Here is a 23,414-nt window from a genome sequence, read left to right on the forward strand (position 1 = left end):
AACAAATATAATAATAACATATAGAATCATCATTCAACTATCATAACATAAAACAAAATAAAATCCCATCTCAAGATTCCAAGCCCACCTGGGGATATGTAGAACCTCTGATGAAAGGTTTATTCAGTATGATTTGACGAGATGTAAAAAGCAAATTTGTTTACTGAACACATGGGCCAATAAGCTGGCACAAATTAGCATTCTGAGCATTTTGGCTTCTGGTGCTCAAGTCAGACTTCCAGATGTACAGATAAAGGTGGAACAGGCAAGTTTGACACCGTGGTGGCATCACTGTGGCTGACTGATGATTCAGAATCTCACATCGATGTGACTAGTGATTATACTCAGGTCAGTGCTTTGCCTCCTAGCTTTGTTAGTTTTTGTGAAATCAAATTCACCATGTCAACTGTACCTCCCTCCAATGCTTGTAGAGGTGCTCTTTCAAATGAGGTATTCTTGTTAGCAGGTAAAACCTTATGTGATCCTTTGCCAAAATATTGATATTAGATAAAACTCTAGTTATATTTTTTAAGTCATAAGAATATGAGAAGAGAAAAATCACATGAATATTTTTCCTTTTTTTTTGTTTTTTGCAGGGTCACAAACGTGCAGAGCAAACCATAGTCTATTTTTAATTTCGAAATAGTGCTCACCTTTGCCAACATTAATGCCAAAGTTTTCAATAAATTTGGTTGTCAAAAGAATATTGCCTTCAACTTATAGTCACTAAATGCATGTGTATTAACTATCTTTAGATCTCTCAAGTAAAGTTCAACTTGGCTCATGTTAGTAAATAGACATACTTATCAGTCAATTTATTTGACACAGTCTGTTTGTAGTTCTATTGTGAAGAATAACCATTGAAAAATAGCCAAGCATCCAGTTTTTGTGAAACCTGAATATTTCATCATACATTGGATAATATTAAATTTTCCTCAACTAACCACACTTAGGAGTTAATTTAAAATTTATTATAAAATTCCAGTGAATTAAATATTATTAGAAGAAAGTATTGACTAAAGTAACGAGACCTTAGTTGAAACTGACATAAGATTTCAGCTGAAGAAATAAATGAAAGAAACTATGACAAAAAATATTTCCCAAATAAACAATGTTCTTTGCATATACCTCCATGTGCAGATTTAAAAATATATTTTTAAAAACACTCCAGCCTTTTTTCAGGATAAACAGACAGCTAATATAGCTACATATGATGTAGCTTTGGCATCAGGTCAGTTCCATTTTAAATATTTAGTAATATAAACACTGTAACTACAATTCACATTTTAAAACAATTTTATTGAAATTTATAGAAATATGGCTTAGATTTTGGATCTATTTTGAGTAGCAAATGACTTGCTTTTGCTAAATTCAGCTTTTTTAAAAGCACATTTCTGTAATCAGTCATTATCCCTATTTTTATCGAGAGAATCAACAAAATGTTAAGTGAATTGGCGCAGTTTCCTCATAGTTGATTGGTAGTGAAGCCAACAACTGTGCTCACTGTTCTGTGATGCTCGATCTTGTGCCCAGATCCCTTGGCCACAAGGCTTTTTCTCCAATATCCAATACTTCCACACATTTTTCTATAATTCATTTAAAAACCAGATGCCATCAAACGGAATTCTTCTTACTATTTGATAAAAGTTAAACTTTCCAGTACCTCACAAACTTAATTTCTTTTTCATCTCTACTAATGTTAGCATAACATCACACGAGACATAAAGCATCTCATGAAGGGTCTTTATCCAATATTAGTTGCCCCTAGTCCTAGTGTCCCATGCTGGAATTATGCAATAATGTGTATTAACTTGGGTTGACAAATGTCCAATAAAACCCACATTATTATTTTGGCTAAGAAAATTCACCACACTTTCACTATAGCTTCAAAACTCTCTGACATCATTGTTTCTCAATAGATTTATGTTGAACAATCCTATTACTGAGAGACTTTAAAAATAATAATTGTTATACTGACAAAAATACAATCTGGGTTTCCAATTAAGGCTCACTCTGCTAATTTTCCTTAGTGTTGTTATACCATGTCCTGCAAACTACTTGGATTTGAGGAAGATTTTATAAGGGTTTGATTTCTATACTCCAAGTCAGTAGCTGATGTGAAATGAGACAATTGCATTACCCAACTCAAACTGTTAGCATAATAACCTTGCTAGAGAGCATAGTACCTTACCATTATGTCTGCTTCCCAACCCCTCCAATGCCCTAAAATAATTAAGATTCCCAAGTGTGAAATTGGAGTTCCTTTTCCTAAAGTAAAACCAACCTAATCATTGAGAATAAAATGATTTTACCATGGCTTTGTGAAAGGATGACAGGTACTAAGACTCCTATTTTTACAATTCTGTATGTGCATATGTGTATATGTAAGCATTAACCGTAGAACATGTCACTGTACTATTACTTATTTTTAATTATACTTCTTTGCTCACAAATCATTTTAGCCCTACTCTTTAAAAATTGCCTTTAGAGATGAGCTGCCAGTCTTGAAAATAACATGACCCCATTCTTTGCTCTTAGTTAACCAAAATTTAATTTACTCTACCTGATCATACATATTAATAATCAGATTTTACTTTATTTGTCGAATACACTTTAGCAGTTTCTACCATCAACTTAGGCACCTAGGAAGGATGAGTTTCCATCACTGAGATAAAGAAAGAGAAGACCCTAAAATTGTAGGTAATGTTCAGTCTTTTGACATCTGAACATTGATGAGCCAACCAGAGAGTTCTTTAAACTCTGCGACTCTTCATGACCTGCATGAACTTCTAATAGAATAACATATGATATTTTTTCAGAGCAGAACCTGCCTTTCGTCACCATGCACATTCTGGTAAGCTGTAAGTCCATTCTTGGCAGTAACAACCTTTGGGCCACATGATCATGACATGTCAACATATCCATCCTTCACTGGACACCCTGATACCACTCTCAGAAATACTATGTAGACAATGGAGACCAACTATAGAAATGATCCATTTCATTTTCTGAAAATAGCCTCTCTAGTTACTAAGCATATTGTACAAAAACACAAGAGATGCTCCAGAGATAAATCTCCCCATTTAGGAAAAAAATAAAAATAGAAAACAGCAAAAGTTAGGTAAAAATTTCACTTTTAGGACTCAGTTTAAATAATTTTTGTAACAGTGATAGAAATGCATAACTGATATACTTGTCTGTAGAAGAATTGGTCTTAATAAGATGACCATGCAAACTAAGGACAGAATTAGTTATGGCTTAGTCAGGACCCCTTCCTATTGAAGAGAGAAAATGTAACAAAATAAATAAGGATGATGTGTTTAAATTGTTCCTTCCACATCCCCACTTCCAGCTTTCCATTGGCCTTTTCAGGGTTGGTTTTGTTCAGAATTTATTACCTTCTTGACTGGGAAAATAGAAATAGCATATCTTACGTGATGTTGGTATAAGTGGAGTCATAATAAGTGAGTACTCAGTGAATTAGCCACTACTCCGATATTAGTTGGTGAAATGTACATTCTGGTTGAGCAGATGAATGACCTACCAATGTGGCTTACACTCAGGATGGAAAGGAATACAGAATATTTTTCTGGACGCATGCAAGTATGTGAGTAGCTGTATTTGTCACTCAAATAAAGAATTTTTATTCCTGAGAGGATAAAAGCAGCACTCCTCTAGTGCTGATATATTAAACCAGCTTAGCTGTTAATCACCATCATCTATTTTACCAAAGAAGAAATTAAGGGCAAGGCATGAGTTGACTAAGTTACCCTGTTGGTCAGGGACAGAGTCTGAAATAGGCTCTGGCTTCTTTAAGGCTCCTGATTGCTTTCCCCACCACTTCATTCTGCTTTTAGGTGCACACATAGTTATTAATACAATGTCATCCATGCTTAAGTATAGAAAGGTAATTTTCTATATCAATTCAGGTTTAAAGAAAGAGGCCTACATATCACCTTAGTTATCTTTAGATTTGTGATCTGATTTCTTCAGAACAATTGAAACATTACACAGGTACAAAGACAAAGATATTAACTTAAAATTTAATTGTAATAAGTGATATTTAATGCTCATGTCTACTATGTTTTGGTTTGTGCCTTAGAAACTCAAATAGGCACAGCCACTTTGATTCCGTTTTGAAACTTCTGCTGTCTTTTCATTGTCAGTCTTTTATGATTTCCTGCAATTTTCAAATACATGTAAACACTCTCTTTGCTAACTAGTTTCTTGGCAATAAAATATGTAGGACCTTTAGAAAAAAAAAAACAAATTTCATCTCTGATGATAATGGCAATGAATTACTGCAATAGATCAGGTGAAGCCCAATAGTACCTAAAGATAGAAATCCTTTCAAATGAGGCAGGAGTGACATAAATTGCAAAAAGCCAACTATGTTTGCTTATGTGAATAAAACAAGTACTCTTCAAAGTTTAGGTCCAGTGAGAGGAGCAATTTATCATGCATAATCGCCTGTTTTCTCTTGAGAGAAATACAGTACCTCCCCAATGACTGTTTCCCATTTGTCTGGATGATCTGGTTGAGGTGCAACAATGCTTTTTCCAGAGGCATTTGGCTCTTGCAGTGCATTTATATTTGTTTCAAATGAATCAGAGCTGCTTTCTCCATCACTTTCCTTGCCATGGGTGTGATGCATGGAAGGGATGTATAGCCTTAAAGTCAGACCACCCTCAGGGATTTTCACAGCACACTGCTGACCAATCTAAATTGTGGATCTTTATTCATGAAAAAAGCTCCCTAAGGGAAAACATACAGCTTTATGGCAGCCTGAACTATAATGGATGTTAATCTGGTGTTGATAAATATATGGAGTGTGGGGAAACAACTCACAGAGAATCCACTATAAGTTCTGTGGTTAGGCTTCATCCTTTATTAGGTAGTGAGTAAAAGACAACTGATGCTTACAACTCCAATTTAAAAGACCATTTAAACAAAAATGGTTCCATAGCGAAGTGAGGCAGAAGGGATTCAGGTATTTCTGAGTTTCCTCATATGGCTGATGGAGAAAATATGGCTGATTTGTTTGTTCCCAGCAAATCATTAAAGTTAGTAATGCCTTGTGATCCAGGACCCTGTGTATCCCACAGGCCCTGATTTCTAGTGGACTGGCTCATTCATTCACTTTGGTGAAAATGGAGAACAACAACAAAAGCACAATTTAGTGAGATTGCATTAATTAACACTAAATTCTCTAACAGAAAGCGAGGCTCTATCAGTTGTAAAGGTTGTTGGATAGGGATTCAGGATGACTATGGAAAATCAATATATTTGACATAGCAGAAAAGACAAACTAAAGTTCAAAACGGTTAGAAACTGGTCTCATGGGATACAGACAGAGCCCCAAACAACAAACTTGCCGGCAACTATCCACCAGGCTGAACTAGCAGGGTCTGTAGGTGAGAAAGAAAACACTTGCTAAAACCAGAGAATAGAGATGCTGGTTAATGAAAACACTTTCTAAAGCAAATTTTAATGCTAATCAATATGTTTAACCAGAGAAGCATTGTTTGAAATTCTTTCTACCAGAATACTGATGGAACACATTGTCTTCCCTCTTTCCTTCCTTCCTTCCTTTTTTTTTTTTTTTTTTTTGGTTGGTTGTTTAACAAAAGATATATAAAGCCAAATGCTTTAAAGATTGATTTAGATGACAAATGTCTATAGCTAGATGGTAGAGAAGAACTCCAAAAACCATGTTTAATGTTGAGCACCAAGCACGCTATGGGTGTTTCTTAAATATAAAATGATAAATGCCAAATACCTATCTCTCAAATGGTTTCCACTTGATTCTTTATACCTCTCCAAGTGTTACAACACTTTGAGAGCAGTTTCAGGAAGGCCACACCCAATCCTTCCCTATATTTTTAAATAGTCTTTACAAAACTTTTTCAAAAATAGTTTTTTTTTTCTTTAAACCTAAATCATGTATGTTTGGCCATTATTCTAAGTTTGAATGTCATTGTTCCTATTAACGCAACAGACTGGCTGCATCAAACCCCACCATATCGATAGGTATATTTTAGCTTTCTATGGGAAAAAGCAAATAGCCTTTATCACAAATTAAAGGCACAGCTATTTTTATGCCATCTGTTACCAATTAAATGATAACATGTAACACTGGATGGTTATATAATTATTTTATATAGATTTTCTTTTTATAAGTTATTCTCTTAATCTTTCTAACATATATACAATATACATATATTTATATATACCCCTGATAAATCTTGTTTTAAAGGTAAAACATCAACTTCTTTCAGCCTGATGGTGAATGTCAAAGGCTGTCAGTATTTCACAGCTCCACTGGAGAAATAATTGTTAAGTGGAACTTACCAGTATTTTTTAACACTATGTCACTGGTGTGCAATTAACTCAGATTCATATTTCCTGTTGTTATTAAGATTTAAATATATATTAATTGTTTATATCATGTCAGCAGGAAATCTAAAAAAAAAAAAAAAGAAAAACCGATAAAAATAGCTAATGCTGAATTCTACCATCATACTTAAAGCAGAGACCTTTGCCTAAGAAACAATCCTACTGGTGTGATATAAAGGGGATACTGCAGAGATGCAATATTCTCTGTTTTTATTGGATATGTACTAACGTGAAAGATCTGGACTTTACATTGCCATTCTACATTATAATCCTTCATCCTTGAAACAGAAGAGTTATACTGATTTCTTTCTTAACACCCATGATGCATGGGTTTATTTGTTTTCAGATGTAGATTCATTATAAACACTTCCCAGTTTCCAGCAATATATCTTCAGGATGGGAAGTTAGTACTTTGTAAGAAATCACCTTTATTAATGCCTCCCCCATCTCTAAGCTCAACTCTGTTATATCTTTAAACTATACAGGAGGGGAGAATGCTAACCAGGGAGACCTCCATGACACCATCTGATGTATGTTTGTTTTTTGACTGCTTATTGGTATGAAATAGTTGTTCATTCTACCTTTGCGATTCTTTAAAACCTAGTGGCATAGATTGAGACACAGCACTATTGTTTTACAAGACATCTACTGTATCTACTTTTGTTGGGGTAAATACCCAGTAATTGCTGTCATAGCAACAGGACCAGCATGGGTAGTACTATTCACAGTGTTGCTTTTGTTTTTGTTTTTGTTTTTTTTTTTCCTTTTTTGTATTATTTTAATCTACAGAGTAAATTATTGTATATACATTGGAACCAGTTAATGCCCTTAGACAATGTATAGTTGTTTCATAAAGCAGGAAAGACAATGCAGAGGGAAATAGTGCCCAAAAGCACAGTCACAGAGGTTTCAGAAGTTCTAGATACCACTACAAATCAATGCTGGAGATCACTTCTAAAACAATCAACGTTCAAGAGGAATGCTTTAATTTGGAGAAAATATCACTCCCTCCCTCCCCCCCACCTCCCCCCCCCTTTTTGTAACCTTTTCAATTCACTGTCAAAAGTCCTGGCTCTTCAGATATACTTTAAACTATAAATAAACACTGCATAGTTCTCTTTTGTTTTGTTTGTAAAATTATTGCAGTACAATTACTCCTATTTGGAATTTAGTAAGGAGCAAACAGCACAGGAGTATGGGCGGTCCGAATGGGTCCAGGAGCTGGCCGCAGGAGTGCTGGAGGAAGCGCAGAAGTCTGGAACAGTGTTGCTGCTGGAGCAGTTCGAAGGCTGAAGGGGGAGCTCACTGCCACTGCTGCTGCAGCTGCTGCAGCTGCTAGAGGATTTGGTAGAATTCGTGGAGCCAATGGCTTTGAAGGTTCTTTTGAAAATACTAATTTTACCTGCAAGGGAGAAAAAATATTGTAAAAGAACAACAGTTTTGGAATTTGAACTGAAAACCCAAAATGGTAAGGAGCCTTTAAAATATAGCAGTAAACAACTATAAAGAAAAAAGCTTCACACTTGTGAACTGATAACAAAGAAAATGGAAAGTATAGAACATTTTCCCTTTGGAAGAGTTGGAAGAGACTTGAAAATGGCCAACCAGGTATGCTGAAAATTTCTTCAGAAAAGTACTCAGCAACACTATTTTGTTTTATGTTTGTTGAAAATTACACTTTTCACTTTTACACTTTTCATCAAAAGTATTCATCGTGAGAAAATATAGAATTTTTCAAATCACCCTTTACATATATATTAACTGTTAAAGAGCATACGTTTTTAAAGAGATTTTTAATGCTGTCAAATGCCATTCATCTATCCAAGTGTGTAACCTGGGTTACATAGAGAATGTTGTTTCTAATTGCATGAGGTACTATTCAAAAGAAATAAAAACAACAAAACTCCACATTCAATAAAGAAGTAAAAAAACAAAACAAAACAAAACAAAACTTGTCTTTCCTAAATTTTGACAAGTTCCCACTTTTTCTTTGCGTAAATGGTAACCACATTTTCTCAATCCTTCTCTACAAAACCTAGTAATATCAATAATATACCTGTTCTCCCTGAGAGAATGTTCCCATTTGTGGGGTCATTAACATAGTGATAGTTAAGAAGGAGGGTTTGCATACTGATAGCAACACAATTTTGACTAGTCTGTTTGTTTAAGAACCATTCACTTGCTTGTCAAAATCTGCATCTATGCTGGACAGAGATAGCATTCAGGGTTATGACTAGTGGTGCTGAATTATAACCACTGTGCAAAATTCTTCACCTCCCAATTGCAGCTAAAATTGTATCTTTACGGAAGAGTAAAATAACTTCACTTTTTGTACGTTTATTTTAAATTCAAGGGTACATATACATGTTTGTTATATAGGTAAATTTGGGTCATGGGGGTTTGTTGTACAGATTATTTCATCCCAAAAAATTGAGAAGGAACTTCTCCATAACTTATCCTATGAGGCCAGCATCATCCTGATACCAAAACCTGGCAGAGACACAACAAAAAAGAAAACTTCAGGCCAATATCCTTGATGAACATTGATGCAAAACTCAGCAAGATGCTGGCAAACTAAATCCAGCAGCACATCAAAAAACTTATCCACCGCAATGAATTAGGCTTTATCGCTGGGATGAGAGGTTGGTTCGACATACACAAATCAGTAAATGTGATTCATCACATAGACAGAACTAAAGACAACAACACAAGATTATCTCAATGGATGCAGAAAAGGCTTTCAATAAAATTCAACACCCCTTCATGATAAGACTCTCAATAAACTAGGTATTGAGGGAACATATCTCAAAATAATAAGAGCTTGTATGATAAACCCACAGCCAATCTCAAAATAATAAGAGCCATGTATGACAGACCCACAGCCAACATCATCCGGAATGGGAAAAAACTGAAAGCATTACCCTTGAAAATTGACACAAGACAAGGTACCCTCTCTCACCACTTCCGTTCATGCCCTGTCCAGGAAAATCGGGCAAGAGAAGAACACAAAGGGCATCCAGATAGGAAAGAGTAGGTCAAACTATCCCTGTTTGCAGACAAAATGATCCTATATCTAGAAAAATCCACAGTCTTGGCCCAAAAGATCCTTAAGCTCATAAACAACTTCAGCAAAGTTTCAGGATAAAAAATTATAATAACTTCATTTGAACAAAAATGGGCAATGTTACTAAACCAACAGGTCAGCCTGTAGTGGGGTCTCACAATAGATAATTGCAGTTTTCCTTTAGTTATGTTTTCATGTGTTGGCTACACACAACAGCACCAAATAGTAATAAGATCTACTTTGAATAAATGTTTCAAAATGCACAATTCAGCTTATATTATAGATCAGTTGTTCTTACATGTTCATCAGTATTAATCTACAATACCAGGAGGTTTCACAGATTTCCTCTAAAGTCCTACCAAAACGTCCAGGTCAGGACATTATAATAGCATACTTAGTAATATGAAAAGCTTATTTGTAGTCATGGGGAGAGGAAATTCCTACAAAATATTTCCTTGGGTTTTATGGAGTTTCCTTGAATGAGTAATTAAATAAAATAACCTATATCTTTGAGACTGTTATTCAAAATCCAAAATTGTTGAGGCTACAATACCAATACTTTGCTCTTAAACATATTAAAAAGATACACAAGAATTTGTTTTTCGCTGACCTTCTTTCCAAAAGTACCTACATAAGTCAAGACCAGATTTCATGGGATTGCTTACTTGACTCAAAAGAGTTTGGCCAATGAGAACACACAGACACAGGGAGGGGAACATCACACACCAGGGCTTGTGTCGGGGGTGTTGGGGGCTAGAGAGGAGGGATAATAGGAGGTGGGGGGATAGGGGAGGGATAGCATTAGAAGAAATAGCTAATGTAGATGACAGGGTGATCGATACAGCAAACCACCATGGCATGTGTATACCTATGTAACAAACCTGCATGTTCTGCACATGTACCTCAGAGCTTATAGTATAATTAAAAAAAAAAAAAAAGAGTTTGGCTTTTCTCTTTTCCCTGTGACCTATGATAAACCTGAGCTCAACTCAAAAAGGTAAAAGGTACTTGGCTGTGGTTAAAGGTGGCAGAATGTCTGAAGAAATTAAGAAACCAGTAATTCCATTTGAGAATAGAGGTTGTACTCTTGCAAAGTGACACTCACCCCCAGTGGATGTGCTGTTTTCTGTAGTTTGTTGTAAGGACTGTATTTAGGTTTCGGGGGCTTCCCAGCAGCTCTGTCTTTGTGCCTTCTACTGCTAATGTGCTATTAAAAGTAATTAAAAATGACAGTTTTTAAAAAGCCATCTGCAAAAAAACCTCTCACAAATATTGCTTTAACCTGCGGAAGGATACTGATTATTTCATGCAAATTTCAGAAAGACAAAAATAAAAGATCATGCACTTTTGTCCTAGAATTCTGATGCCTTGAGGATATATATTTTATGCTCTCCAATATATGTTTTTGCTATCCATTTTAGTATATTTTTAAACAAATAAAAGTGTCTTTTATCCTAGCTTTTCTTCTTAACACTGCACACATCTCTTTTTTTAGAAATGCATTTACAAAGGCAAGGAATGTCTAAAGGAATTTTACATGCAAATAAACAAAGATGCCCAAGAAGGAGTGAATGTATTTCCATACTAATGTTTATCCTCACATTTGTACAGTCAAATGTCAAACCCTTAAATTCTAAAGATAAATAACTAAGGTGCATAAAATCAGCAAAATATCATACATATATAAAAAAACAAAATACAACATGAGGGCTGGACCTTTAGTTGGCAATGTATAAGTGATCTCTTTGGAAGGCTGTTCATAGTAAAAATGAATACAAAACATGATTAGTCATCCCTTTAGCAGGTGGCTGCAAGGGCTAAACATACAGCACAACACCATATAATAAAACACATAAAATAAAAGAATAGCACAGTGTAAAATTAGTTGTAGCATGTAAATAAAAATGGAATACTGCAAGTTGACCTTTAAAGAAAATCAACACTTTTGAGTGGAAAGTCTGGTGGAGAAAAGATCTGATATCCCTTCTCCACCCACTCTTCATATACAAGAATAGTAAAAACTCACTGCCAACAATTTCCGAAAGGTTGCAGAATCCATTACATTTTAGTATTTCCTCAAGCAACTAAAATAAGCATAAATAAATCAGGACAGTGAATAGAAGATAAGTGGGTTAATAGATGGGTAAATGGAGAAATGGGTGAATAGATGGGTGGACGGGACAGAAAGACAGAAACAAAAAGGAGAAAAGCACACACATCCTGCTTATAAGGGTGTCCCCTGTTGGTTTTCATTCCTAGAATACGTGCTGCTTACCTGTTTAAGTTGTGTTTCCGAGTTGACGTGCACATCACAGATTTCACAGTGAAATGTTTTGTTTTGGAGGCCTGTGTTTCCTTTATTAACAGGTCCTTTGCCTTTCACTCCTGCCCTAGGAAAGGCTTTGATAGTGCCACTTCCATTCCGGGCTTCTAGCATGGTTTTGTGCTTAGTACCTGTCAGGAATATTGAAAGGAAGGAAGAAAGGGAGGGAGGAAAGAAAGGAGGGAGAGAAAGATGTAGGGTGGGAGGAAAAAAAATCTTAGCTAGTATATACCTTCAAGAAAGAGTACAATAACAAAGGCATCTTTCTTGGAGGTATATATTTTTGTTATTGTACTCTTATTTTAGCATGTTTTTTCCCAGCATTATGGTAGAAGTATATACATGATACAGCAGACTGTAGCAACATGCTTTCATCACTTTATATAATGTTGTTAAATTATTCATTTTTTTCCTAATGCTTCACGTTACAAACAAGCACCATCAATATAGTAACTAAACTTTAGAGTCCTGAGGGGAAATTAAATGGGTATGACTTCATTTCATTTCCTCTTGATACTAACAAGACATAAATGATACCTGATGAGGAAGAGTCATTTAGTTGCTAAAGGTATAGTTGGAGGTGATGTGTAACAAGTGTAATTAGTATAAACGTGTGTTTACAGAAGTGGCACTAATTAAATACCCACTTTCTAAACAGAATACAAACAAGCTTTCTTGGCTACGTATTTTAGGTTCAAAGAGAGAGTAATAGTATAAAGATCTTAATGATTTTGAAAAACAAATCCATATTAGAATAGTAAAGCCCACACTGGTGGGCTATATAAACAAAGGATCCAGAAGATGAGAGGTGGACTCATAGCCCAAGAATATACACGATAGATAACTGCTTCTTTTTAATGAATAAATGACATCTTCAGGTCTTCACTCATCATTCATATAACTCTAATTGTCAACTGTTAACATTTGTGGATTGTTTTTGAGATCCCTGTAGTTACATACTTTTCATAATGGCAATTTTCTCTCAGAATTTTGCTCAATATTTCTTTTTTCTTAGAGTTGATAAGTATTCTTTTTTTTTGTTTCACTTGGTAATGTGTTTTTTGTCTGTGATATTTTCTTTTACAATCACTTGTGTTCTTTCTGCCTTTCTGATTTAGAGATATTTGGTAGCAGTTTCTGCTTCCTACTTGTGTGTATTAGACTGTCCGTTCTGCAACCATTAAAGAAATGATTCTTTTTTTTTTTTTTTTTTTTTTTGAGACGGAGTTTCACTCATGTTACCCAGGCTGGAGTGCAATGGCGAGATCTCGGCTCACCGCAACCTCCGCCTCCTGGGTTCAGGCAATTCTCCTGCCTCAGCCTCCTGAGTAGCTGGGGTTACAGGCACGCACCACCATGCCCAGCTAATGTTTTGTATTTTTAGTAGAGACGGGGTTTCACCACGTTGACCAGGATGGTCTCGATCTCTTGACCTCGTGATCCACCCGCCTCGGCCTCCCAAAGTGCTGGGATTACAGGCTTGAGCCACCGCGCCCGGCCAGAAATGATTCGTAACTTCTGAGTCACAGGCCAGCTTTTCAGAATCACTAAATATTAATGAGGAAAACATGTTGTGAAGGGCACTCGAGGTCACCGCAGGTCACCTTATATTAAGGAAGGGACAATAAATAAACAGGTTTCTAGCCACATGTTTCCCTTCTTCAAAATGATTATGTGTTACTACATCCAATATAAAATTATTCATTTTTACAACCTAGATTGCCTATTTTCAACGTCCATATTCATATCTATTCTTATTAAAATGTTTATATTTCAACACATTAGAGAAAGGAAAAAGTCAATATCTCACAGGAAGATTGGAGGAATTGAAACGTGGAGCCAGAGAACTGCTCCAGTGTAAAGACCGTGTTGCTTCACAGGGGCTTATTTGCGGTCATCTCCTTTGCAATATAGTGAGCACAAATGCTCTCCACTACAGCTGCAAATGACATAAGTGGGAGCTGAAGATGGCATAATTGGGAGGATGGCAAAGAAAAAAAAAGTCCTAGGGAGCAAGGAACAAATATGTAGGTGATTATGGAAACTTCTTCATCCTAACAGATGATTTTGTACTATTTTTTTTTTTCTATGCAGCTTCTTCAGTGACACTGAGAAGCATTAGTAGGGCTAGTTTAGTTGATGAGTGTCTAAGAAGTCGGTAGGAGATTGACTCTCATCCTGATTCTCTGGAGGCATTCCAAATTCACTGTTGGTTAATATTTTCTGTGATTGGTAGCTGGTGTTTTAGAGGTGGAAGCTGAATGGGTCCAAATACTATTTTAACCTATTCAATAATATTCAAATAGTTTATGTTGATTGGGAAGATAAAAAAGCCAGGCAGAGGTAGCTTGTTTCAGCATTGAGTATTAGGTGTTCAGGAAATAATGGAAAATTTAAAAGATTTGGCCCCAGTTGTAGGGCTTAGCAATAGCAGGCAAAGATTCAGAAAATATGGTGCTTCTCAGAATATCTTTGGCAAGCTAAGACCCATCTATGTCATGTTTCTAGAGGCAGAACAGAAATGGGACATATGTGAACATTTTAGAAATATCCATCTTTTCAGAAAGTCATTGGGCTTTTAGAATTATTATTAAAGTATAGTCTCTCCATAGAAGCTAGAAAAGATAGGACAATTAAATATGCCCATCCCTTCATATCTTATAAACACACACATACACACACATGCACATGCACACATACACAGATATATATATGATTAAAAATGTGGCAACATTAGGAAGGGAACGTCAACTAATAGCTTTGACTCTAGGGTTACTATTCACCATTAAACGGGGTAGGACTTTTATACAGTATAACCTCATACATTTAGTAACACATTGCCAGTCATAATTAAATAATTATTAGATGGTTTTATAAGATCTTACAGTTTGAGTAGGCAGTAAGGGTAGCTGTATTTCCTCCAAATACAGCTAAAATTTAGTAAAATGTACTCTTAATTATAAAGCATCTAAATTTATGAGATAAAACATGCATTAATATAAACATAATTGCTATTCTATTAGAAGAACCTGTTTGTATTAAACCTGTAATACATTTCAGATACTGTGCTAAATTTTTTACCTTCTCATTGCTACTACTGCACTATATTCCTTCCTTTGACATTCAGAGACTCTGAAAGGAGCTAAGTGGACTAGTTTTTCTCTATCACTTGTAAAAGGCAGGCACTGACAAATACCTTCACTTGAAGCTTCGTGATTTCTGAAAGGTGAAATCATACTCCAACCACAGTTTAAATTAAGCAAGGTATAAGGCTCCAAGAAATCCTACTTTTTTTTGTTGTTGTTGTTTTCTGCTTGTTTATTTTGGAATATTTTGGGGAAAGATACACATTACTCTTATATCTGTAAAAATCAAGTTAACATGGGGGCAAGAGGCTAGCCTTCTCTTTCATTTCTTATCATCTTTACAATTCCTCATTTTAGTTGGCTTTCAAGTTTGGTACTGGCATAAAGGAAAAATAGGAAAACAAGAAAACTGGCAAATGATTTTAAAAAATCAAATCAATCATACATTAGAAATCAGAGTAATTGAAAAAATTTTAAGGAAAAAAACTCAAATTCCACAAACTAGAGGTATATCAAAATATTAATATTAGTTATCATGTACCAGTCTTTTATCTTCTATTTGTGTATATGCATTTTAAAAAGTTGAGATAAGTTAGCTAAAGTGGCTTTGTATAAAATTCCTGTGAAATTATATATATATATATACTTCTAGAAATGCACATGATTTTTAATGACAGTGTAGACTTGTAATACATAGAGATGATATATTTAACCATTATCTAATATTAGACATTTGTATTATTTCCTTTTATTTCCCTATATAATTATATTGTAATGAGCATCCTACTCATTAAATCTTTTATCACACTTTTGATTGTTTCCTTAGGATAGCTTTTCATAAGTGGTATTATAGGGACAAAGAATATAACTATTTTTAAGTCTCTCGATTCAAACTGCCAAATTATTTTCTAAAAATTACAAAGAAAGTTTCAGAGGGCTTTACTCTGGGAAAGACTGTTGGTATAGTCTGAAAAATTTTCTCCTCTCTAAAATAAATTTGAATGTCTTTAAGTTTAGTTTTTCAGAAGGCTCATTAAATACTATTTAATAGCATTTCACTAAATCCTTAACAAACTCATGCAATTGCCAGCAATAATTTAGTTAACATCATATTGACAAGTTCAGTGATTCAGCTTACAGACAAATGGCCAATAAAGTGGCCAGTCTCCATACAAACGCAAAGGTTTTTTTTTTTTTTTTTTTTTTTTTTTTGTAAGGCATTCGTTTATGATATTCAGTATAGTAGCATTATAACTGTTGGGTGTACTAAGGAAGGAAAGCTCTCTCAAGTCTACCCGGAATGTGTAATTAGTATCAAATGCTTCCATGTGTTCTTTTTAAACCTCTAAATAGCAAATTAACCTTTTATTATCTTGACCACCTACACAGTATGCATTGTCCATGTTAATTTGTTCCTAAAGAAAAAAAAAAACTTTGGTTTACATTATCAGAATATCAACATACATTAAGCACCTGGAATGACATCTAGGTATCAGGTGACCAAATATCCACCCATTTAAGGAAAAAAAATATATATATCATTTCTTTTAGTTCCTTGGTTGAAAGTCCAATTTGCAAAGGTGAAAATAGAGACAGAGGAAACAAGAAATCTAAAACAGAGGAAAAAATAGCCATGCTTTTTTTCAGAAATGGCCCTGGAGTGAAAGCTCTGAGGTCATTACGGGGTAGGAGCCAAGCTGCACAAAGGACCCTATGACGAAAGGAGACCCAGGGAAGAGCTCTGAAGGCTGAGGGACCCAATGGGCAGAACACATGGCTTATCTGATAGTGGAGACAAATGTGCGAAGTCAATATAGCAACAAGCCTTGGAATTCCAGCATATGAAAAGAAATACCAAACATCCAGAAAGCTTTTTTTTAAATTATAATGCCCTGAAAGTCTGAGTGTAGAAAACACTAAGGCTCTCCCATGCTTCTGTAGACACACACTGAAAAATCTTTATATGCACCCATTTCTTCTCTTTAAAAACAAGGTCCTTCCTAAGGCCATGGAAAATACATTGTGTTTATATCTACTCCCCAAGAAAGCCTAGTGAAAAGGTCTTAAACTTATGCAACAGTTAATATATGGACAAATTAATCACAGTGCCGTCGTATAACTGCAACATAGTTGTGTCTTATTTATAAAAGTAGTGCTTTTGTTTGCTTTTTTGTAAACTAGTTTTTTTTTTTTTAATTTTTTTAATGAAAGCAACAGACGCTCTTGGTAGAAAATTCAAAGAGCACAAAAGTATATAAAGTAAAAAGCAAAAGCCTGCCCACCTATCAACTTTAAGCTCCAAGTCCTCAGTTGTAACACATTTTCACATGTAAACTTTCAGAAATGTTTTAAATATCAGTGATTTTATATGAGGCATAGACAGGAAAAATGACACAGGTTGAACATTCCACTGTTTTGCACATTAAACCTCCTTTAACAGGATGGTCATATACAACAACATAGAAAATGCATCTTGACACATTTCTGAAGTCACTCATTCTGGCTGTTAATCAGTGAGAAGTCATCAAATGTGAAATCAGTAAGCCCTAAATGCTCACAGGATGTAAAAATTCTTTTTATTAGGTAATATACCTCAAATCATTTACATCACAATCCCCCAAACATATTATTTATGAATTATAGCTCTAGTACACAGAAACTTCTTTGATGATAAAAATATTCTATAACTATACAGATGTATGGCTAATATGGTAGCCATTAGCCATGTGTAGTTTTTAACCACTTGAGATGAGGACACTGCAACAGAGAAATAGGACTGGCAATTAATTTCCATTTTAATAGCCACCTGAGGCTAGTGGCTGCCATTTTAGGTAGGATAGCTCTAATGTTCAAATATGCTCTGTATGGCCATGTGGAGCACAGAGCAGTATGAGGCTAATGTTTCGTTAATCACTTGTAGAAAGTTTAAAGAAGTTACAACAGAAGACTGTAATAAAAAAAAGTCTCTATCTTTATTTTCAATTAAAGTGAAGCCTATCATTACCCTAGAAGATGCTGAATAGAAGTGGCAAACAATCTTTGGGCCTTATCATGGCTGGGTTCAGGCCGGTCTCCCACGCTGATGCTCTGATTCACTCCTCGCATATACTACATTTTTCACAGTGCCTGGCACGTAGTAGGCACTCAGAATATTTGTGGAAGGGAGGAGGACATTCTAAAAAATTCTATTTTTAAAATTATTATATAATAAAGTTGACTTGTAAATATATAGTTCAGGAATTTTAACACATATATAGATTGGAATAACCACCATCACAATAGCAATAAGGTCATGAACACAGACCACAGCTGAATGGCTTAAATGAGCTTTTCACATGAAACAAGTATGTATTTCATTTCTGAACACAGAGTCAGTTTTAGCCATGGACTTCTTGGTCTTGCTCATGTTGTATTTTCAGTGTCTAACACATAGCAGATAATCAAGGAAAATTAACTGAGTTATTAGATATCAATACAGATTGATAAACCAATACATTTGTGAAAAGAAAGTTATGAGCTCAGCCTCTAGAAATATGTAGGTCAGATTTTGCCTCCATTAGCTGGGTGAGGTTAGGTTTCTTTTGCTTCAATATCCTCATTTATTTTTTTAAGAAAGGAAATCATCTGCTCTATTGAAGTGTTGTATTAAATGCATTTATTGTTTTAAGGATTATTCTTGACACTTTGATCAGCTCAATAAATTTTAATCTTCCCCTTCTTTTTTACATTGTTGCTTTTGTTAAGGCAAAATTTTAGAACTCTCTAAGCATTTTAAAATGTAGTAAAGTCTGTCATTTGATAACTATCTTTTCTGCATAGTGAAACTTGGTGAACAGATAGAATAAGCTCTGTCTAGAGATATAAAACAAAAACTAGAATGTGTTTCGCAAAAATTATTCAATGTTACTGCTTCAAGTCATTACCAGAAAAATCTGCCCAAATTAGTAATGAGCTTTAACTATAAAGGATCTCAAAGATATTTTTCCCCTCAAATTATGCAGAGAAAACAATAAAAATTAGACAAAGCATTACCTACTAGGATATTTGGGTGAAATTTTTTAAAAGAAAAAGACAAAATACATTTTTTATAGTATTTGTATCTATAGCATACAAGTTGAGGGAAGGGCTTCCAAATGTCTTTAAGACTATGTCCTCTTAAGATGTTTAAAATAATTCTTGGACTGTGCTGTAAACACCAGTCAAAAGGTAGGTCAAAAGAGGTACTTCCTGTATTCCAATCTTATGGAATACATAAGAATTGTGAATGAGTATCTTTGTATACTCCCCTGTTGTTTTTTATTTTTATACATATCAATTAACTGGAACTTCAAATGGTTACATACTAATGAAAAATCCAAAGGGAAAGCAAATGAAATCACACAATTGACCCTCAAATAATGCCAGCAGCAGCTGAGGTCATGCTAATAATTATGACATAATAATTGATCCTGAACTATGCCAATATGACTTCTTAACCCCATTAGTAGCAGAGAAAGAGAAAGAGAGATAGAGAGACAGATATAGCATAAAAGCCCAGAGAGGACAACTGGCTTGCCCAAGTCCAGATAGAGCCGTTCCCTGCATATCTGGGGGTAAAACTTAAGTCTAATCACTTCTACTCTGTTCTGTTATCCCATACCACTGATAGTGTTTAATGGAAGTTGCATTCCCAAAATTTGCCTGTGGTATTTGTTTAGAATTAAGAATGGATTTTCTAAGATTGAAAAACATGTTTTGGAAGATCATTGACTGTGCCCTTGTAAATGCACAGTTTTATGCTTAATGCTACAGATCCTATTTTATGTATATAATGTGTTTCTAAAGGGGAAAAACAAGAAAAACACTTATAACTATTATTTGGATGCAGGGGAAACATCTCCCCACCCGGCAGCCTGGCTGCTTCACATCAGAATTGGTCTTCACACCTGGTTCCCTGAAAATACAATCCAATCCTAACACCAGCTTTCTAGTACCTGGCTCTGAAAGAAAATCAGAGAGGGGCAGGGATAAGTGTAGGAGACAGTGGAGTTGTAAAAGTGGGGCATTGATTTCAGTCTTCTCCAAATGCAGACAATGGGAGGGGGTATATTTGAAGACAATTTAGAAAACAACAATTAAATGGACTAAATGGCCTAGGCAATCTACTTTCTACCAGCACTGTGATCTGGTAACCCTGAATAACATCAGTGATAAAGGACTACTCCCTAAAAAATATTTTGTTAGTCTATATTTTAAACAATTGATGTGGTTACCATTAAGATTTAGCGTATATTAAATTAGCAGCTTTTCAATACTTATAATAGACACCACATGAGCTCTGGACACACACAAATTCAGTAATAAGTTTTTGTATCATTAGTAAGTTCATAAAAGTTCCAAATACTTTGAGCTCACTAAGGGCACAGTTCATGCATTCAAGCCCTGTGGTATTAATCTTTTTTAAAAAGTGTAAACATTAGATTATAAATTGACAATAACAGCACAGTGATTATAAATATGAAGAAATAGAATTGGAATTTATTTAATTGTATCATTTTATGTGACCAATAGAAGTTTTTGTTTAACACAATGAAACGGAGTACAGGCCAGAAAGTCTAACAGTTTCATTTGGTCAGCCCCAATTGTCCAACTTGGTAACTGGCTACATGATGCATTCTGTTTGAGCAGCCTTCCCTTCCCTCTTTCTTTTACCCACTCCCTTAACTTCCTTCACCTCCCTAAGAAACTATTTGCCCTCAAAGCCTTGTCTCCAGCTCTGCTTTTGAGAGAGTCCAAACTGAAACACACCACGATGATCATAGGGCAAATCCTACAACTGTGGCTCCTATTCCTGGAAGAAGAGCAGATACCTCTAGATTTTCTCTTCTTTATTTTGTGCCTGGGATTTCCCCATGCCACACCCTAGGAAGAAGCTACGGAGGGAGCCAGTATGCATGTGCCAGTCGTTCAGTATGGGTAAGATCACATTCACATTTATTCACATCTACAGGAAATCCTAGACATGGTGAGCCTCCTAACACTGTTCCAGTTACAAATAATAGAGCTGAATCTGGAGGTGAAAGATGGTGGACAAGGGAGGTCAAACAGCATCTATTTATGTATCTTTTCTTCCGTTGCTACCCTCAGTCCTGACACAGTTTGCTAGTGCAAGTCTAAGGAGAACTCTAAAGCAAGCATTAGGCTGGGATTTTGGAGTGGGTTCTTTTCAAATGAAAAAGATCTCTGAGGCAGGAAGGAAATACAGGGAAAAGGAAACTCAAGGAGCAGCTTAGAAAGAAGGCAAGTGGCTATAGTCTGGCTGACTAGGCTTAAGGTTTGGAGAGAACACTCTTATAGGGGTATTCAAGTAAAGGGTGACAGCCACATTTCACCTCCTTGAACTCGTGGGTAAGATTGTTAGAGTAGTTCTCAGCTCTGCCTGCAAAATACTGAAGTTTCCCCTCACCAAACAAGCTACAGCTTCCCATGACTTGGATATAATAATTGGAACCCTTGGGCATAGCGCCTGGGTACATATATTTTTAAAGCTCTGGGGTAATTTTGACACACAAAGTAGAGATAAGGACCTAGGAGTAGAATAGGAAAAATGTTGACCTAATTTGACAAGTAATTTCTTCTTTGCTTCTTAATCAGATGTTTCTAATAATTCAAAAAGGACAACTCCCCATTTTTTCTTTCTTTCTTTCTTTCTTTTTTTTTTTTTTTTTTTTTGAGACAGGGTCTCACTGTCAGCCAGGCTGGAGTGCAGTGGCATGATCATGGCTCATTGTAGCCTCATTCTCTTAGGCTCAAGAAATCTTCTCACCTCAGCCTGAGGAGTAGCTGTAACTATAGGCACATGCCACCATGCCCAGCTAACTATTTTTTTGTAATTTTGTGTAGAGATGGGAGGTCTCTCTGTTGACCAGGCTGATCTCAAACTCCTGGCCTCAAGTGATTCTTCTACTCTGGCTCCCAAAGTCTTGAGATTACAGACGTAAACCACCACACCCTGCCGAAATTCTTGATAAATAAACTCTAGTCTCAAAGGACATACTGTGTTTATCTGTCGAAATTGATGCCTCCTCAAAATGAATGTGTTTCTCAGTCACTCAGTGGAATGGGCAAGAATTCCTGAGAAATAAATGGACTGCCAATAGTGTTTATCCTCTCTCAAATATCTTGCATCCAAGAGGAAATGTATTTGCATGAATAAACACATGGAAAATCTGCAAGGTATAGATTCTGCCTTAAGGCCAGGTACTTTTCTGTGTTTCTTAGTACCTGAACTCATGAACTCTCTCTCACTACAACTAATGTTATACGCAGGAGGAAGATATGTGCTGAAGGAATTGTTCTCCATCTGCTATTACCCCTTAGAGTCTTGAAGTCAATACTTGAATATTACTAGTGCAGCACGATGACTGATCAATGACTCAACATACAGCTGCAATATTAACTCAGGCTATGAGTCACAAATGATTCTTTTTCTATTATAGTTGCTGATAGAGCCCTGGCAATGAACCCTGTCTTTTAGAGAAAAGTTGACCTTGGCAATGAATCCAGTGTTTAGAGAAAAGCTGACAGTTGTTTGAGTGTGTGTGTGTGTGTGTGTGTGTGTGTCTGTCTGTCTGTCTGGGGGGGGCATATATATATATACACACACGTACAGAGCAGCAAGATGGAACCAAAATATATGGGTATATTAGGAGAGCATTTTCTCCTGGCTTGTTAGTATTCCAGTATTTTCCTCCCTGCTACTAGAATTAGTGTTGAAGTCAGACAGATGTGGGTTCAAATCATGATTCTGTCACTTCTCTGAGCCTCAAACAATTGAAAAGAATAACATTTTTTTTTTTTTTTTTTTGCGACGGAGTTTCGCTCTTGTTACCCAGGCTGGAGTGCAATGGCGCAATCTCGGCTCACCACAACCTCCACCTCCTGGGTTCAGGCAATTCTCCTGCCTCAGCCTCCTGAGTAGCTGGGATTACAGGCACGCGCCACCATGCCCAGCTAATTTTTTTGTAGTTTTAGTAGAGACGGGGTTTCACCATGTTGACCATGATGGTCTAGATCTCTTGACCTCGTGATCCACCCGCCTCGGCCTCCCAAAGTGCTGAGATTACAGGCGTGAGCCACCGTGCCCGGCCGAAAAGAATAACATTTTTAAGCTATTGCAAAGTTGTTAGAAAGATTATAAAAAAAAGTATATTCAGAAATCACATCTGAATGGTTGCACACAATAAAAAGTTTCTTAATTGTCCAGGTCCCATAGATTTAGCTCAAATAACATTATATTTACGTAAAAAATCAAGAGAGATGGGTCTTAACCAAAGGTGCCTAGAGTGATGCAACTACACATTTTGCAAAAATCTTATGGGTACAGTTTTAGAAAATGTCATTTAGATGCAAATACATGGAAATAAATAAACAAACTAGAAATCATATAAATACAAAACATATTTTAGGATATTTCATTTTGTATCCTAATGTTTAATAAAACACACACACACAGACATACACACACACACACACACACACACACACACACACACACACACACACA

The 23,414-nt window shown here is 35.7% G+C and overlaps 1 protein-coding gene across 4 annotated transcripts in view; it reads right to left on the bottom strand.

Moving 5' to 3' along the window:
- Positions 1 to 607: 607 nt before the first annotated feature.
- Positions 608 to 23,414, bottom strand: part of ZNF385D (zinc finger protein 385D) — a 711,674-nt gene continuing 688,867 nt past the window's right edge. For 3 of the 4 annotated variants that reach the window (XM_032259519.1, XM_032259511.1, XM_032259523.1), the window contains exons 6-8: positions 11,736 to 11,914; positions 10,566 to 10,667; positions 608 to 7,798 (exon numbers count right to left, since the gene is read on the bottom strand). In XM_032259519.1, coding sequence (XP_032115410.1) covers positions 7,565 to 7,798; positions 10,566 to 10,667; positions 11,736 to 11,914 — 515 coding nt within the window. In that variant the 3' untranslated portion in view covers positions 608 to 7,564. The remainder of the gene's footprint in view (positions 7,799 to 10,565; positions 10,668 to 11,735; positions 11,915 to 23,414) is intronic. The other variant, XM_032259525.1, reaches the window with a different exon arrangement.

This window comes from Sapajus apella, unplaced genomic scaffold (genome assembly GCF_009761245.1).
Source record: "Sapajus apella isolate SASKATOON/1434 unplaced genomic scaffold, GSC_monkey_1.0 scaffold4, whole genome shotgun sequence".
NCBI lineage: Eukaryota > Metazoa > Chordata > Mammalia > Primates > Cebidae > Sapajus > Sapajus apella.